This window comes from Thamnophis sirtalis, unplaced genomic scaffold (assembly GCF_051295495.1).
Source record: "Thamnophis sirtalis isolate CommonGarterSnake01/CBP01778 unplaced genomic scaffold, rThaSir2_p1.2 scaffold_13, whole genome shotgun sequence".
Classification (NCBI taxonomy): Eukaryota; Metazoa; Chordata; class Lepidosauria; order Squamata; family Natricidae; genus Thamnophis; species Thamnophis sirtalis.
This window is the reverse complement of record NW_028261393.1, coordinates 49285214-49305194: the sequence shown is the minus strand read 5'-3', so window position 1 is coordinate 49305194 and position 19981 is coordinate 49285214. Positions and strand designations below refer to the sequence as shown.

Genomic DNA, 19981 nt, shown 5'->3' with positions numbered 1-19981 from the left:
TGTACATATATATGTACAATTGAGCAACAGCGAATATATATATATATATATATATATATATATATATATATATATATATATATATATATATATATATATATATATATATATATATATATATATATATATATATATATATATATATATATATATATATATATATATAGCTAGCGATAGTTCTGTGCAGGGGTGGGCTGCTACAGGTTTTCCCGGATTCGGAAGAACCTGTAGCTCACCTCCAAATCCCACCCGTGTCTGGCCCTGCCCACCCCTCCCTCCCACCTTGCCCCTCCCCTCCCAGGAGTCTCCATGCGGCCCGTTTTGGATGTAAGCTTCTGTGATAGCAAGAGGGTTGATACCCTCTGAGGCTGATATTTAGTGAGAAAATAAGAAAAAAAAAGTTTCAATGCAAATGAAAAGAGGGATCTCTACATTTAATTCACGCTAGGTAACACACATTTTCTTGTCTTCTTGATTTGAATAGAATCTACAGATAAAAACTTTGGCAGATGACGTGGTAAGATTCTCATATGTGGGTTTGTCTTCTAGTGCATGTCGCTTACAGTATATTGCATAACCTTAATAATAAATAGAGATGTATGATGGGCTCCTATTAATAACCACTAACATCCTAACTGGCTCTTACACTAGGGTCACAAGCTGTCACCTCCAACCAGTGAGAATTTATATTCCAGGGAAATCTTGAAATTAAATTGGTCTCCATGACAGATCAAAATTAAGATCTGAGTCCCAGCCCAGCCTTCCATGTGTTGATATAATTTTAACTAGTCTTCTAAAATGAGAATGTCAGAGATTTCATAGTGTGACTATTATATTATGAGATAAACCCAGGAGCAAAACACAGCACACAATACACAGACCCTTTAGACAATTAATAGTGGTTTATAAACAAATATATACAGACATATACAGGGAGATGAAAATCCCTTTCCACTCAGCTACAGACACAGGGAGAGAAATGAAATACACGATGAGAGAGAAAGAGAAACGCCCTCTAATGGCCACCTATATATAGACACCTCATTGCGTCAGCCTTACATTGCATCAGCTTACAGTTTATAACCTTACATCAGCTGGCAGCTATTAAATCCATAGTACCTGACAGGGAAGTAGATAAAGTCGTCTGATATTATGTTGTATTCTGATTCCAAAAATCTGTGCTGCCTGCATGGCAATTATGGCACCCTTAGCTATGACCAGGGTGGATAAAAATTGATGATTTAAAAAAAAAAACACCAGATTTTTAAAATTTAAATTGGATTTTTTTAAAATTTAAATTGGATTTTCCTTTTCATTTTTAGCAAATTTATTTTAATAAAATGCTTTTGGAGCAAAAATAGTTTTCTATTTAAGATACATTAATAAATTAGTTTATTCGGCATGAAATGGAGCTTAGTTTTGTAGCATGAGGCTGTATATTCTGCAATATTGGGACGGTCGGTGAGCCGCTGTGGGACAGAGATGAAAATTGCTCTTTAAAAGTTGTGATTTAAATCGAGTTGATTTAAACCAAACCTTTTTACTAGTGATTTAAATCGTGATTTAAATCAGCTCGATTTAAATCAAATCCACCCTGGCTACGGCTGACCTGCTTATTAAAAAACCCACACACCTCTATCTCCGATTCAACACATACTATAAATCCATACCTTCTTGGAAGGAATTTACCCATTGCTGCACTTTTGCACTCTAACGTGAGCATTGGATGTATTGCAATCCATAGTTTGTTCCAGTAAAATCCTACTGAACTTCACCAGGCTGCACCCACCTCATTCATCTCATGAAGGTTTCCCATCATCCAAATGGGCTCCCACCTTTTGCTGACCCTCGTTTTACTGAACGTATTCCAGCTAAGCAAACGCAAAAATAGATTCTTTTCTACTAATACATAACCAGGCATGCATGTAGTGCTGAGAGAAACAATAGATTAAGGCCCTTTGCCTGCAACATTGCGCTTCTTAATGTTATCTTCAACTAATGTGATGGAGCATGTAACTTTATCTCATGTAAGGCATCTTTACAGCTGATTTGTTTCTGCGTTGAGACTGTACTTATATCACGGAGGGCCTTAAAAATGCCTTGCTTCAGGCCTTACAAAAAGAACTTCTATTCAGCTTATTAAACATTCTCCAGTTAACCAGTTTATGGAAATGATGCCCCTTTTAGATGGTGAGGTATGTCTCTGCAGCTGAAGCCGAGTGCACTGTGATTATGTAAGAACAAAACTAAAGTGTTAGATATGTAAAAATGTTCTCAAAATCTAAGTGTTCTTTCTTTAAATACCTTGTTTTAATTTTATACAAGAAAGTGGGCTTTAGTATTGGCCTGAAAGACTTCAGAGAACAATGTGCTTCTAGAATCTCAGTCAAATTGTGCCTTAATAGCAGAAGAAATAGATGCAGAATAAGGATTGGCTCAGTTTAAATTTAGCTTTTCTTGCTTCAAGAGTTACCTGGTTCCAGATCTGGAGATTCTCTATTTTAATAAACCACTTATCCTGATTCTCTCCAGTCACCACAATTAGGTAAAACAAAACACATCAAGTACAGTCTCAGAAATAAGCGGTATGGCTTAATTTTTGGGCATGATCATTCCTGTGTCGTTAGCATGTGAAGCAACGTGTCGATGCGTTTTCTCCTAGACATCACCGTTTAAGAATATTTATTTTCTTTTTGCAGCGGGACAGATTAACTAGTTTTAGGAAATCTGGAGTCAAAAAGGAGAGGCTACTTATCCAGCATCCCATCGACTCACCGGCCTCTATAAACGAATTGCCAGTGGCACAGCCACTGTTTGATGAACGTTCAACGAATTTATCGGAAAAAGAGGTTATGGACCTGTTTGAGAAGATGATGGTAAGTTTTAATATTCTCAATGGACCAGTGATGGGTTTCAAAAATTGTTCGAACCAACTCTATGGGTGCGGATTCCTTTGTGGGAGTGGCTTGCCACCCATGTGACCGGATGGGAGTGGCTTGCCGCCCATGTGACCGGATGGGAGTGGCTTGTCGCCCATGTGACCGGATATGAAGATGCCGACGACACTTGTCAGAACCACCTTAAATTACCTCACACACAGCACTGGCATGCATCAGAATATGATGTAAACTTGTTTTTTTAAAGGCATCTTTGGTTTACGTTAAAACAACTTCAACACACGCAATGTTCTGATTGCACCGCAAACGCAGTAGTCCTCCTTACCTTTCACAGAGGCACTGAGTTTTATAAATATGAGCATGATAGTGTAGAATAATCATATCTAAGGACCAGTGGTGGGTTTCAAATTTTTTTGGAACCTCTTCTGTAGGTGTGGCCTGCTTTCTGGGTCCATTGGTGGAACCTATTCTAACCGGTTTGGTAGATTTGACGAACCAGTTCTACTGAATAGGTGCGAACTGGTAGGAACCCACCTCTGCAATGGACGTGTGCCTACATTACGAACATTGTATGAGAGTTTTGTGCCATTGGTCTATCATAGGGGTCGGCAACCTTAAACACTCAAAGAACCATAAAGGTCCTAACCAGAAGCCCCCTGTTCAATTTTGGAGCCAACCGGAAGTCTGGTTCCCCCACCATAGAGTCTCTTCCTTTTTCCTTAACCTGACCTAACCGATAGTCCTATCAATTATGGAGCTGACCGGCAACCAGGAGCCGCAGCAGAGGGATGAAAGAGCCACATGCGGCTCCAGAGCTGCAGGTTGCCAACCTCTGGTCTATCAAATTTCTCAATGAAAAAGTTCCTTTCCCTAAGAAAAGTGAAATCACTAATTAAAAGATGATGGTTTGAGAATGGAGGATTCTAACTGGGCTTTGACATTGGCTTCCTTGAGTAGAGGGCTAGAAAGCCCATTTTGCTTCAAATAAAAATGCTAATAGACAGCCCTTATGACATTTTCATCTTTCTCAGTGGCCACGTAATTGTGTGTAATAGCTTGATCATGTCTTATCCCATAAAGCCAATTTTTCAATAGTTTCTAATTAGCCACTAATAGTTTGCAACTCAAAATGCTCAGTCATGGTTAGAGGACTGATGGGTATGGAACGAATTCAGTGAGTGAAAGTAGTTTTGAAAATGAAAGCCATTTGATAAACAAACCTTATTTCCATTATTTCCTAATGGAAGTTATTAAGAATTTTGTCAGGAAGATTACAAAGATTTAAAAGCACCCCTTCATAGTATTCATCACCAAGTTATGTGATGTTGCAGCGAAAAGAAAAGCAACCAATACATTTATTATGGGATATATATTATCAGGCTGTAGTCCATTTTAGCAGAGGTATAAAGGATTAATATGAAGTCCTGTTCTTCGGTTCATTTTTTTTTTTGAACAAAACATGTTGAAGCTTATCACCATAACAACAATTGCATTGTGAACCACAATTTTATAAGCGGGCATTTGTTGATTACGACTGCTGCTGTTCAAACCCTATGCTTTATTTCCTTGTGGCGTCTTTATTTCTTTATATATCAAACTTCTTAACTAGCCAGTTACTTCATAGAGGGGCCATGTACAGTTTAATCAATATAATAAAACATTAAAATCGAATAATTTAAGATTAAAACATTTTCTTCAAAAATGTAAAGCAACATTGTAAAATTACAAAATATCCCATCCACTGTGAAGTCTTGCTTTAAAGGGGGAGAGTGAATGAATATTACTCAGGAATGTCCACTTCATCAGAAAATAGCATATCCTGGAGATTTTACCTAATTTGCACAATAATCTTGCAAACTGACATTCTGCTACTTGTATGGATTTATGATTTTGGCCTGATTGATAACATTTGTGCAAAAGCCGTCAATTGCTTAATGATGTTATGGCTCAAACGATGTAGGGGGTTGCAAAAGATACAACTTGCATCAGTTAGCAATAGCAGTTAGACTTATATACCACTTTACAGTGCTTCACAGCGTTCTCTCAAAGCGGTTTTACCCACCTCGGAAGGATGGAAGATTGATTCAACCTTGAGCCCATCAGGATTGAACTGCTGGAAGTCAACAGAATTAGCCTGCAATACTGCATTCTAACGGAAGGAAGGAAGGAAGGAAGGAAGGAAGGAAGGAAGGAAGGAAGGAAGGAAGGAAGGAAGGAGGGAGGGAGAGAGGAAGGAAGGAAGGAAGGAAGGAAGACTAATAACACTTGAACTTATTTACCACTTTACAGCCCTCTCTAAGCAGTTTACAGAGTCAGCCTACTGCCCCCAACAGTCTGGGTCTTCATTTTACCCACCTCGGGAAGTTGTAAGGCTGAGTCAATCTTCGTCACACTGGGAAGAGTTCACCATGTTGAGGATGGCAGTGTACAGGTTTTGGTCTATAATGTTCAAGCCTTTAAAAACAGTATTTTAAGGATTAGGTGTTATTTTGCTGTTTTTATTTTGTGTAGGTTGCTGTTCCTTCAAGGCCAGATTTCTTTCTTTCTTTCTTTCTTTCTTTCTTTCTTTCTTTCTTTCTTTCTTTCTTTCTTTCTTTCTTTCTTTCTTTCTTTCTTTCTTTTTCGTTCTTTTGTTCTTTCTTTCTTTCTTTCTTTCTTTCTTTCTTTCTTTCTTTCTTTCTTTCTTTCTTTCTTTCTTTCTTTCTTTCTTTCTTTCTTTAAAAAAGGACCCTTTTGTGAAAGTTTTATGAGATATTTTCATGATAATCATTGGACACCTTCAGTTGTTATCCCTGGATTAAGCTCTGCTTGCTATCTTGCAGGCAGTAACATATTGGAGGTTTATTTGTTCTCTTGTTTGGAGTCAAGAGCCTCGGCTGACAGTGGTTGTTGGCCAAGCTTGTCTGCCTTGGCAACTGTCTCTGTGTGTTTGTGGTTAGTCCTTGGCTGGAGACTACCAGCAAAATACCAGGGATGATCGCCTACAACACTCAGAAAACACGACATTGGCAAACCGCTGCAATATTGATGCCAAGAAAAATCATACGGATGAGTGGTCATATGCCACAAGAAGTCAAGCATCAACTTGCTTTTCCATTTTAATGGGCCGTAATGTAGTGGAAATGCGGGGCCCTGTATTATTTAAGCAAGCAATTAGGCTGTTTGAGCTACTTGCTTTTCATGAGAGTGAATACGTTCTCGTGAATTTCCTGGGACTTCCGTATCCCACGTCGTGTGCGGTTGTACATGTGACGGAGCTGAAGAATCCCAAGTAGTGAAGCCATTGCAATCACTCCCCTCTCAAAGCATGCTTGAAAAGACAAACAAGAGTCTATTTTAGTTAACAGATGTTGCAATGTGACACTTTGGATGGACTCCCTGTTTTTTTGGAGCCATCCAGCCCGTGATTTCGTGCCACATAAATTTAGATTTCTGACGAATTCTGTTCTTTTAAAAAACTCTGAAATGGTTTTTAATAAACTAGAATTCACAAGCCTTTTTTCTCTTGCCAAATGTCACACTCTCCCTGTTCTGACCCAGCCTTAGCAGCCTTAGCAGAAACCTTAGCAGAAACAAGAAACAGACTCCTTGTCACAACCCCCCCCTCTTTATTTTCCTCTTCTGAATTAATTGCATTTACCCACCGTTAATTGCATTACAGACCTTGCGATAATGTCAAGGCCGTGAGCTCCCAGACGAAAGGCTGCAAATTAAGTTCTGGCAAGCAGTCTCTGTGGCACGAAACAAGATGAGCCAAATCTTCAGAAATCCAAACTGTTGTCTCCTACAACCACCACTCCCCTTTCCTTCTATTTATTCCACAGCCAGGGGGCCATTCAGCATCCACGTGTGCGTTGCGTCCCAAGTTGACTCCTTGTCCTCTGTTGTTCTCCTTTCCTAACAGCTCTGTGCATATGCACATCTGGAACAGGCCCCAGCTGTTCTTCCTCCCCACTTATCTCAGCTTCCGAAGATGTAACAGCTAATTTATTAGCTAAAGAGCCATGGTGGCACAGTGATTAGAGTGAAGTATTGCAGGCAAGTTCTGCCGACTGCTGACAGCCAGGAGTTTGATTCTGGCCAGCTTAAGGTTGACTCAACCTTCCATCCTTCCAAGGGCCACATTGCTGGGGACCATATGCTGATTCTGTAAACTGCTTAGAAAGGGCAGTAATATAGTGTATGTGTGTAAACATGCATGCATGCATGCGTGCATACATACATACATGCATGCATACATACACACATATACATACATGCATACATATAGTAATGTATAGTAAAACACTATAAACTGGTATATAAGTGCTATTGCTATTGTTATAAAATGTAGTATCTCTAGATACATAGATACTATGAATCTAGATATTATCTACACATATACTACCTAGTCTTTGATATTAACATTTTTTCTCATTTAATATGATCACATTTTATATAAATTTTAGATATTACTTTATAACCTAGAGATAAGTTGATCCATTTGCACTTTACTCCAAATGGATTTCTAGACAAGTTGTTTTATAAACCTATTTCAGTTTTGTCTTAAATTTTATTTACTGTGTCTTAAGATAGTATTCAAGCATCAATGGACACATTGCTTCTACTGGTCTAAGACTGATTGAAACTCTTATGTAAACAAAACTTATATGTACTGTGTATTTTTATGTGTGTGCAAGTGTCTGCACACATTATATATGCTGCTTACATTTAAGACGGATTGGAATGTATGCTTGGCATTAAATTATGTTTATCATAATCATTCCTAAGTGGTAAGTATTGTAAAATCTGGGATTCGTTCTCCCAAAAGACAATCTTGGGAGCCATGTTTAATGCAAGTTATAGTAACACTGTTTCCAAAATCTTGTCCACTGCTTTAATGTGCAAATTAATATTCTGACCTAGGCTTCACAAAATCACGAAACTGACTCCTTGTCCTGACAAAAAACCCTTTTTATTAAGCTAATGTGAATTCCTCTCATTCACATCCAGCAAAGTCCCGGCAAACAGTATTTCAAGGGTGAATTTACAACCACAGACCTTATCAGGCTTGGAGAGCTGCCAGGTCAATATCTTCCAAACACAATGCTATACAAGGAAATACTTGGCAAGGAGTCTCTGAGACTTCTTCACACTAATTAAGCGAACTAATTGTCTCCTGCAAACTCCACTCGTCTTATTCCCTCCTCTTTATTCCCTATGGGAGGGTCCATTCTCCGTCCACCTGTGGCCTTATTCCTGAGTCAGCCCTTGTACTTTAACTGTTCCCTTCTCCTGGCTGCTCTGCGTATGCGCACATCGGGAACAGGCTCCAGCTGTTCTTCTGCCCCAATGACCTCTGACTCTGAAGGCAGCTGATAACTGTTGGACGGCCCTGGCCCCCTCTCTGCCTCCAATGCAGAGCCCTCATCAGAGCCTTCCCCAGACTCTAGGACTGGCCCAGGTTCCTTCTTCCTGTTTGAGTCTGCCACCAGCTCCTCTGGCTACTGGCGGACCACAACAATTAACGGGGTAGAAGAGAAACTGCCTTCCATCCTCATACTTTTTTCCACCCATTCTCAATTTCTGTTGGAATAAATATTTTTTGATGACTTGTTGCAACAATTTTTGAGCCGAGACACGTATCTCTTCCTGGCCCTGTGCTAATTCTGGTCTTGGCATTGGTTATGATATGGGGGCTAAAAAAAAGAGAGAGAGAAGAGTTTGAAGTGTGCATGAAAGCTGTTTCCATAAACTAATAGCTTAGGATAATGATGAGGAATATCGCCTGTCTCAAGTAAACCAGTCAACGCTACATTTTGCCTAGATGTAGAGCAATTCTTAGCATCTGCAGTCATGAAGATTAAGTAAAACTATGACATAATAATCCAATCTTGGCAACGTTATGCCTATTTATTTATAGGAAGACATGAATCTAAATGAAGAACGAAAAGCTCCTTTACGGAATAAAGATTTGACCACGAAACGCGAAATGGTTGTCCAGTACATTTCCGCAACTGCCAAATCTGTGAGTAGAGTTTCTGCCTTCCTCGCTTCCCAAGATAGGTCAGACTAATACTCTTAACCACATCTGCAGTTTTCAACTCAAATCTCCAAAATTTCTGCTTTCCGTTTATCATTATTAAGAGCACCTACAAAGCTTTCTTCCTGAAATCCTTTAAAATGCCTTCAAGGGCAGATAAAAGCCTTAATTAGAATGTACTGCGTATCTCACAACCGGATAGTCAATTTGAAACATGATTCTCTCCTTACAGTAAACCAATAAGTATTTTAAATCCACTGCTCTGGAATAATTATCAAGCTTTTTCCACAGAGTCTCTTGCATGCATATGATAGCAGAAAGAGAGAGAGAAAAAAAACAGACTTTTCTGACTTTAAAGTGAAAACATATCTTTCCTAACTGCTTTCTTGTTGACTGATGCTATAAATTGGGTGCTATTTCTAAAATAAAAACTGCTGGGATCAATGATTTCGTTTTCCCACGCTTTCTTGGGGTGTTTCCTATCCTGTCTTGTGATGTTCAACTCAGAGGAATTCGATGGTTAGGACAGTTACACAAAACCCTGCAAGCATTGTGCAAGCAGTGCTTTCTTTGTAAAGTAGCTTTTGCAAATGGGCTTTTTTAGTCTAATTGGTTGCTTTAAAGTCCAGATCACAAGGCCAAGCAGCAAACGCCATTCGTGGCCCAATGAAGCAGTCCGTTGTCGGTTTGGTTGTGTTGAACTCAAATCGGAAACATATTTTTTTTTCAATGCTTTGAAACAAGTTGTACTTGTAGACCAGGCCAATAAAGTTTCTTGGCTGTGGAATTGTATGGAATAGGTCAGCGATGGGGATGTGTGCCAAAAAAGCGACTTATGAGCGTTTTTCACACTTACAATCATTGCAGCATCCCAGTAATTACGTGGTCAAAATTTAGACGTTTGACCACTGACTCATATTTATGACGGTTGCAGTGTCCTGGGATCCCCTTTTTGTAACCTTCTAACAAGCTGAGTCAATGGGGAAGACAAATTCACTTAACAACCGGGTCACTAATTTTAACAACTATAACGATTGCCTTAACAATTGTGGCAAGAAAGATGGAGCAAAACTCACTAAACATTTGTCTCACGTAGCAACATAAATTTGGGGCTCGATTGTGGTCGTACCTACTGTAATGTTCTCCTGTATTGATGGAGAAAAAAAATGGCACGGTATCGAAAGTGACACAGTTGATCCTGATAATATCTAGCTCGAACTACTTAGGATTGAGTAGGCTTTCTCAGTTGTCATCCTATATGCGAAATAGCTTTTGCTACACCTAACTAAGGGATGTGATGGCTCAGTGGCTAAGACACTCAGCTTGTCGATCAAAAAGGACAGTACTTTGGCGGTTTGAATCCCTAGTGCCGCGTAACAGAGTGAGCTCCCAGCTTCTGCCAACCTAGCAGTTTGAAAGCACGTAACAATGCAAGTAGAAAAAATAGGAACCACTTTTGATAGGAAGGTAACAGTGTTCCGTGTTACTTTGGCATTTAGTCATGCCGGCCACATGACCATGGAGACGTCTTCAGACAGCGCTGGCTCTTCCGCTTTGAAACGGAGATGAGCACCACCCCCTAGAATTGGGAACGACCTTCACATACGTGTGAGGGGAGCCTTTATCTTTACACCAAACTAGCAATCCAAGTAGGAAACTTTGTAGGATGAAAACAGCAGCAAGAGTTTCTCTTCTTCATCTTTTCGGCAACATTTTTTTTTTAATAAGCTGGTACCACAACCAAAATGGATAGATTTCACATCCTTCAATTTGCTTGGCTATCCGAGGGCAGAAATATGTTTCCACTGATAAGTGCTTTTGCCCCTAGCTTGTTTTAGACAGAATTATGAGATGGATAGGGCTTTTCGTTACTTCGAAAACCCTCAAAATCTTTACTCAGTTTTGTGCTGAAGTAATTGTTTGGTAGTTAAGGTGATTTGGGAAACGCGAGCTTGCGCATTCCGTTCCCTTTCTCAAATACCTAAAGGCAGAATTAGAGTAAAAACTCTAACGAAACTAAATCAGAATGCAGAATGGAGATAACGCTATATGAATACTCATGTATTATATATGAAAGCAAACTCATAAATGAGATTATGCATGTGTTTGCTCGGCTTGTTTGTAAACAGGGAACAGCAACTCTCGATGCAAAGTTGAACGCATGCAGGCGTTTTAATAGTACACTCAACTCTACATGTGTACATGAATTAATATCCATCAGGCTGGTACCTTTTTGGGTAGGCATCATTATGCAAAGGGCAAAAACAGGACAAAGAAGTAAACATAAATAAAAGCAGGAAATAAGAAACCTCCTCTATTTATATGATATCACCGCCTAGGCTTCTCGAATTGTAAATCATCCTTAACTTCCATCTCATTCATACAAGTGTATAATTTCACTCATTAGATTTGATAGAAAAAGAATGACAATGGCAAATCTATCGTGGGAAAGCAATCATTTCCAACCGTTCAAGTTAGAGTGTAGGTAGGTACCAGTTGCGGATGCGGTGGCTCAGAGGCTAAGACGCTGAGCTTGTTGATCAAAAAAGTCGGTGGTTCAGTGGTTCGAATCCCAAACACCGCATAACAGAGTTAGCTCCTGTTACTTGTCCAAGTTTCTGCCAACCTAACAGTTCGGAAGCACTATTATTACTATATTCTGCTAGAACCTTTGAAGAAGATGATAGAAGTGAAATCTGGCTCATATCTATAGCTTCTTAAATGTTGTCCCACCAGCCATTATCATATAACAGGAAGTTGTACAGATGTTTCCTTGAAGCTATAGCTAGCTTTGTGTCAATTTGCCCAGGATGCTGCTAGACTTACGATGAATAAAACATCTCTTTGTACCACAATAGACAAACAGAAGGCAGAGAGATGGAGACTGGAGATGGAGATAGATAGATTAAGATTGGCTCATTCCATTCTCCATTTTTTTTTGCTGTTCTTTCTCATGTTTCGAAATGCATCTTTCTTTTATTTATTCTCTTTAGAAATCAGGTCTAGAATTAAGTCAGCAGCACAATTTTCTCCTGTTGTGAGCCCTTTGGTGTGATAATTGCAAAAAGGGACAATTATCTTGTAGCTCTAATCACCTTGTTTTCAAAAGGTGGGAACGTAGAAATCCTATATCATAATTAATTAACTCTTTATTATGACTGGCATTCTAGGTAGATGCACTGAATGAAAACAGAGAGCTGCTTAAATTTTAAGGTGAAAACATAATAAAAATACCACTGCAATTTAGTCTGCTTGCAGCTGCTGTCTAACCTGTAACAAGCTTTTTTTCTCAGGAAAAAGAAAATGTGTGCCTAATGAATTCTCCACTGTTCTTTTTTTTTTTTGCATGCACTAATACACACTGTATTCTTAATCAAACAAGTCCTCTTTTGTTATATTAAACTGTTATGGATATGTGCAATTAAAGTATCTCTTTTTATAGTTCTTGGACTTGCTTGCTTATGAATATTTCTCTTTTAATTTTAAACATCTTTTAACAATTTACTAAATGCTAAACACTTGGTTGGTTGTGTGAAATGCTTCAGCTTATTTATTGTACCTTTTTTTTTGTTTCTTTTTTTGTTTCTGTTCATTGCTCTCACTTCTCTGCGTTGATCACTGCATGCAGATAATTGGAAGCAAAGTTCCGGTGAGTATATTATCTCTTGTCTGTCTTAACTTCAAATGCATGATATAACACCAGTAAAAATAGATCGTTTGTATTATACCGCATAGTGACTATTTGTAGGTCTCTTTAATTCGCTGTAGTAGATTCATCTTCTGTATATAATTCTGGCCTAAAAAAACAAATTAGGGTAATATGAAATCGAATTTAAGTAATTGTATCCCAATTTTCCTGTGACAAATCTATGGCCTCTTAAATACAAATGAAGCCCTGAGAGAGGGGATAATTGAGAATTGGATGAATTGAGACTGTCAAGACTAATACAAATCAGTTCCATTCTTAAACTGACTGATTGATCACTAACTAGTTCTATTTATTTTGCTATTTGTGGTGTGCTGATATAAGAACGGTATCAGGCTTGGAAGCCATCTTTTACAGTGGCCCTCAAGCCTGCCATATATTCTACTGTGGGAAACTGGGAAAGGTAATTGCATGGTGCATGGGAGGTATGTAATCAAAATAATGTTCTTTCTAAGTGAACCAAGGTCAACTTGCTCCTGGAGTGGCATAACTGGGAGGAATCTTCCTCTGGACAATGGCTGGACCATGTGACGGACCTGTGGGTGCTGGGCAGGGTCTTGAACTTTCAACTGGTTGGGGATCAGACTCGGGTTTTCCCAGATGTGCCAACATGGCTTCTCTAATAAATTGGAACTTTGAGGAACCTCTAGCCTCACATTCTTATTTGATTGAGAATGCTATTTGGAACTCTAATGGATTACATATTGTAGGGGACCCAAAATCATTAGATTTAAGAGCTGAAAGGTAAAGCATGCACTCTTGATTTGGATCCCAAATTTTGGTAAGGGAAAATGCATGGGTGCATTTCATAGCAACTTTAGGTAGCAATTTATGAGACTTTAGGCGGGATTCGAAAAGTAACTTGTTGCTAGGCACAGAGAATCAGGAGCAATTGTATAATAGAAGATGCATTTAATCCTATACATACGTAAGAATCCAATCAACTAAAGTTCAATACCAAATAAAATAAATTGATGGATAAGGGTCAACGGAATTCAGAAAAGTTTGGACTTGGAGTGCTTGTGGGAACTCAGGGATTCTAAGCTGATGATGTCTTTAACTCCACTCCCAGTTCTGTCTACTTTTCTAGATGAAGTAACTCTGGATAGCATACATGCAACCAGGAATTTAAAGTACTTTGCAAATCCAACTTTAAACACTCGGTCGGCAACTTCAAACACTCAAAGAGCCATTTGGACCCGTCTCCCACAGAAAAGAAACAGCGGTAGTCACAAAACCCTTTTGACATCTAAAATGAAGATAGCACTGCATATATATATATATATATATATATATATATATATATATATACACATACACATACACATACACATACACATACACATACACATACACATACACATACACATACACATACACATACACATACACATACACATACACATACACATACACATACACATACACACACACACACACACACACACACACACACACACACACACACACACACACACACACACACACACACACATATATATATATATATATATATATATATATATATATATATATGGTTTTATGGTTTTATTAGAATTTGTAGGCCGCCCTTTTCCCTGAGGGGACTCAGGGCGGCTCACAGAAAGCCGGGAGGGGGAATACAGACATTAAGATACAACATATAATAAAATAGTAGGCAACATACATTCATCATTCGGGAGGGGTAGGCATCCTTATCCCCAGGCCTGACGGGCGAGCCAGTTCTTCAAGGCTATGCGGAAGGCTTGGACGGTGGAGAGGGTACGAATCTCCACGGGGAGCTCGTTCCAAAGGGTCGGGGCTACTGCTGAGAAGGCCCTCCTCCTTGTAGTTGCCAGCCGACATTGGCTGGCTGATGGGATGCGGAGGAGGCCTAATCTATGGGATCTTATTGGTCGCAGGGATGTAATTGGCAGAAGGCGGTCTCTCAGGTATCCAGATCCACTGCCATGTAGGGCTTTATGGGTGACTAATAGCACCTTGAAGCGCATCCGGAGATCGACAGGTAGCCAGCGCAGCTCGCGGAGGATAGGTGTTATGCGGGTGAATCGAGGTGCACCCGCAATCACTCGCGCGGCTGCGTTCTGCACTAGCTGAAGTCGCCGGATGCTCTTCAAGGGCAGCCCCATGTAGAGCACATTGCAGTATTCCAGCCTAGAGGTCACAAGGGCCCGAGTGACTGTTGTGAGAGCCTCCCGATTCAGGTAGGGTCGCAACTGGCACACCAGGCGAACCTGGGCGAATGCCCCCCTGGTCACAGCTGTTAAGTGGTGGTCGAATGTATATATATATATAATATAAAATATATAAAATATATATATATATAATATATATAAAACACTATGCTAGCTCCATTCATTTCCCCAGACTCCACCCCGCAAGGGATTATGGGGTAGTTGAAAGATGATCCAAGTTACAACAGAGAGGAGATGCTTCAGATGCTGCCATATGAGAGGGTTGGGGCCTGGAAAATTACATTCTCGGTCATAGCTTCTTCCGTGTTTCAACCCTGAGGTCAGCTGCCCCTCTTTTAGCTTTTAGAAAACGTTTGAAGATCGTTTTAAGAGTTTTCAGTTGTTTAAGAAGGATTTAATCAGATAGAAATGAGTTATATCTTTATCTTATTAATGCTTTTGATTGGTGTACTTGCGTTCTCATTTTTATTGTAAGTCTCTTAAAAGCCCTTTAATGGAATATTAATGTGGATTAATAAATAAAATAAATTAGAGTATTAAGCCCCCAAATGAAAGCAGTTCCCACAATTGCGAGGAATAGTCTGCAAATTAAAATGCCAAAGTGATGGTTGGATTGTAGTGAATAATGAATTATTTTATTTTGCAGTATTCCAAAAAGCTAGTTTGGGAGTCAATGCAAGGCTAAGAATAGGAAATATGTGTCAGAGGCATCGTCACAAGTTTTCAATCTAAACATTAAATTTTAAGAAAACTGTTTGTTTAGAAACATCTGCCCTTGCTTCTCGAGAGTCTCCAACAGGTTTGAGTAGGATATCTTGAAATATTGCCATGGATAAAGAGAGAAAAGAATAGGCTGGCATGCTTATTCAGTTGTGACTATCGAGCTAAAGCAGAGCCATCCCTGGCTACTATAAATACTTTGAGAATAAGAGTTGGAAGGGACCTTGGAGATCTTCTAATCCAACTCCCGGTTGAAGCAGGAGACTCTATACCCGTGATCAGTGGTGGGTTGCTCTTAGCTTCACGACCGGTACGCTGCTCGATGGTCTGTTTGTGCATGCGCTGGATGTGTGATGCCCATGTGCCCGATGTGTGCTGTGCACACATGCACACTACACTGCCTCTGCGACACCCAGCCGCTCGTCGGAGGTCACGCTGCGTGCCTGCACAATTGTCCCGGTTGCCTTAAAAACAGGTATAGAATGCGGGCGGGTGGGCGGGCTAAACAAGCCACTGTACTGGTACGGTCGCCGCTGGTCCCGACTACTACCGGTACGTCCATAACATGCCGTACTGCCCGGAACCCACCACTGCCAGTGTTGGCAAAACTTTTTCTTATGGCATGCCAAAATTGTGCATGCACTATTGCCTGCTCCCGCACACCCACTCAGTCCTCCCTGCCCACCTGTGCATGTGTGCGCGACTCCTCCCCAGGCTTTGGAGGCTTTCCCGAAGCCTGGAGAGGGTGAAAATGCCCCCCCCCCCGGTTCCCCAGAGGCCCTCCGGAAGCCGGAAATGGATCATTTCTGAATTTCCAGTTTTTTGCCCTCCCCAGGCTTCAGGAAAGCCTCCGGCAAGGAAGGATACTTTTGAAGCCTAATTTGGAATGTCAATGAAGTTAGAAACTGCAGCCCAGATCATGTTTGAAAGTATAAATTTATCATCAACAAGGACTGAATGCAAAGGAGGAAAAATAAATCAGTTGATTATAAAGCTCTTAATTGCTGTTAGTTGCAATATTATTTTTTCACTGATATGAATTATTTAAGGTCTCTTAATTTATTGCCTCTCTTGAAAAGTTAGGCATATTACAGTAAAAGTTAACTAAATTAAGTTGGGAGGGGGAAAAAAAAAACCCCATATCTTGGCACAATTATCATAGTGAATTCAGTGGCCTATGTGGTGGCGCAGTGGTTAGGGTGCAGTACTGCAGGCCACTTTAGCTGACTGTTATCTGCAGTTCAGTGGTTCTAATCTCACCGGCTCAAGGTTGACTCAGCCTTCCATCCTTCCGAGGTGGGTGAAATGAGGACCCAGACTGTGGGGGCGATATGCTGACTCTGTAAACCGCTTAGAGAGGGCTGAAAGCCCTATGAAGCGGTATATAAGTCTAACTGCTATTGCTATTGCTATGTTAGTCTTAGTTTAGACTAATTTAGATTAAAATTCTACGTCTATATTCTATATTCTACGTCTTCCAGAGGTTAATCATAGTATGGATCGCCTTCCCATTTTCTTTACAGCTATAACCAGGTCAGGTTAATTTGGCTGAAAGAGAATAATCAGCCCAAAATGAATCAGTTGACTTCACAGACACCCCCCCCCCAATAAAACAGCTTAACTACTACATCTAGGTGGCATGTCTACATCATAAAATAGAACAGAACAGGAGATGGAAGCGACCTTGGAGGTCTTCTAGTCCAACCCCCTGCTAAAGCAGGAAAACCTACACCACTTCAGAAAAATAGCTATCCAATTATCTTCTTAAAAACCTCCAGTGTTGGAGTATTTACAACCTCTGGAGGCCAGCTGTTTCCACTGATTAATTGTTCTAACTGTCAGGAAATTTCTCCTCAGTTCTAAGTTGCTTCTTTCCTTGATTAGTTTCCACCCGTTGCTTCTTGTTCTACCCTGAGGTGCTTTGGAGAATAGTTTGGCTCCCTCTTCTTTGTGGCCACCCCTGAGACATCTGAACACTGCTATCATGTCTCCCCTAGTCCTTCTTTTCATTAAACTAGACATACACAATTCCAACAAAGTTCCGTTCTTTGTATGTTTTAGCCTCCAGTCCCCTAATCCTCTTTGTTGCTCTTCTCTGCACTCTTTCCAGAGTCTCAATATCTTTTTTACATTGCGGCGACCAAAACTGGATGCAGTATTTCAAGTGTGGCCTTACCAAGGCCTTATAAAGTGGTATTAACAATTCATGTAATCTTGATTCTATCCCTCTGTTGATGTAGCCTAGAACTGTGTTGGCTTTTTTGGCAGCTGCTGCACACGGCTGGCTCCTATTTAAATGATTGTCCACTAGGACTCCAAGATCCCTCTCACGGTTACTACTATTGAGCGAGGTACCACCTATACTGTACCTGTACATTTCATTTTTCTTGCCTAAATGTAGTGACTCTACATCTTAGTGACTCTCGATCTTGGCCTTCCGTAACTTTTAATCAAAGGGTAAATAATTGGAATGAAACAAATGTTTTCCTTCCTATTAAACAGGGGTGAGGATTAGAACCTGTAGCCTGGATTAATTAGGATGGAGCTGTACTTCTAGTCTTCTGCAAATGTTGTTCTGTAAATTTTATTTATTTATTTGTATCCCACCTTTATTATTTTTACAAATAACTCGAAGGCAGCAATCATATCCAATACACTTCCCTCCTCCTATTTTCCTCACAATAAGAACCCTGGGAGGCAGTGGTGGGTTCCGGCCGGTACGCCTTGGTGTGGTCATAGCGGTGCCTGCTGGGAGCAGCAGGCACCATTCCGGTATGGTGCTTCGTACCAAAAGAGTAGGTTCGCCATCACGATTCAAGACCAAACTGTCGCTTGTAAGCACTTTTAAGTAGCTTCTTTTAAATGATGGGTTTCTAGAAGCAGTCCTAGTTTCTAAATGTCTCTTTTCATAATTATTTTTTTTTCTATTCTTCATGAGACAATACATTAATTCTGGAGAAACATTGGTGGTTGGCTTTCTGGTACTCATTTTCTGCTTGTGGCTTCTTGTAAGCACCTGATTGGCAGTGGAAGATGTGAAATGACATTGATACATTGATCTCTGCAGCATGGCACTTAATGTTCTTATAAAATCTGTGTGAGTCATCAGATTCTTGGCAACATCTCAGTGCAATTTATAGCCCGATTCATATTTCTTGGGTGGCCCAGTTGACAAATGATCAGGTTTTTTCCCCCCAGGTTTATTGGACTTGTTAGGCAAGCTCCCCATTGGGAGAGCGAGTACGTTCAGAGAAGCGTTGTGAGAGTTTTGTTGGAGAACACACAAACCAGCATACAGAGACACTGCAGTTTAAATAGGCTTTTACTTTCATGGAAATAGAGGTATCAGAGTCCATCAAACAGTCCAAATCATACATGGATAAGACAGTCAGTCATCAATGCTTTTCAGTTAAGGGATAATCCAAATAACATAGTATATAATCATACAAACAGTCTGGTACTCAAAGTTTGCTAGCAATTGCAAAACTTACAATAGCTCATGACACTTTCTAACAGTCAGCTTCCAAAACACTCAGATCAGATCAGCCCAGCATCTAAAAAGCAGAGAGCTAACAGTCATTCTGGCTCCCTCTTATGGCCGATTGAGGAAAACAGCAACCAATCACATTTTACAGAATGATTTAAAGAAACAGGTATAGCATTGTTACATGATTTATATATTGCCAACCCAGCCGTTAGATTATATTCCTAACAGGACTTATATGCCGCCCTTCTCCCAAAGGACTCAGGGCGGCATACAACATAAAAACACATATTACAAAAATTAAAAGATTAAATAGAATATCCCAAAAACCCCAATAGACATTTGCAATGAGATTTAGAAATTGAATTAAAAATAACAATTAAAATTAATAATTTATTTTATTCAAGCCAGGACGGCTTGCTGGAAAAGCCAACTTTTTAGGGTGCGTCGGAAGGACCGGAGGTCGGGAATTACGTGAAGTTCCGGGGGCAGCTCATTCCAAAGGCAAGCTGCTCCCACAGAGAAGGCTCTCCCCTGGGGGTCGCCAGCCAACACTGCCTGGCCGACGGCACCCTGAGGAGGCCAACTCTGTGGGATCGTACTGGATGGTGGGAGGCTACCAGTGGCAGTAGGTGGTCTCACAAGTATCAAAGGATTCTTCCTTAAAATTCATCCTTGAAATGAATAGGTTGAGATTCTTATTTTTCTTTTCTTTTTTTCTTTATCTTTTCTTCCCTTGGGCTATGTTATATTTTACCAGCACTGATAACTTTATATTATTTTAAGCCACTTGGTTAAGTGAGGTTAGAAGGTTATTTTTTATATTGTGGAAAGATGAGTTAGATTAACATAACACCTATTGCTGCACTTTTATACTCTCATTTACAGTCCCCCAAGTGCTGAGAAGTAATTGTAAATGGAATTTAGTGGCGCACAACACAAGACGTCTGAAGCATT

The 19981-nt window shown here is 40.0% G+C and overlaps 1 protein-coding gene across 2 annotated transcripts in view; it reads left to right on the top strand.

Annotated features, from left to right (window-relative positions):
- Positions 1-19981, top strand: part of DIAPH2 (diaphanous related formin 2) — a 353946-nt gene that overhangs the window by 21103 nt on the left and 312862 nt on the right. The window contains exons 2-5 of one of the 2 annotated variants that reach the window (XM_087727708.1): positions 485-517; positions 2700-2876; positions 8800-8904; positions 12548-12568. In XM_087727708.1, coding sequence (XP_087583834.1) covers positions 485-517; positions 2700-2876; positions 8800-8904; positions 12548-12568 — 336 coding nt within the window. The remainder of the gene's footprint in view (positions 1-484; positions 518-2699; positions 2877-8799; positions 8905-12547; positions 12569-19981) is intronic. The other variant, XM_087727709.1, reaches the window with a different exon arrangement.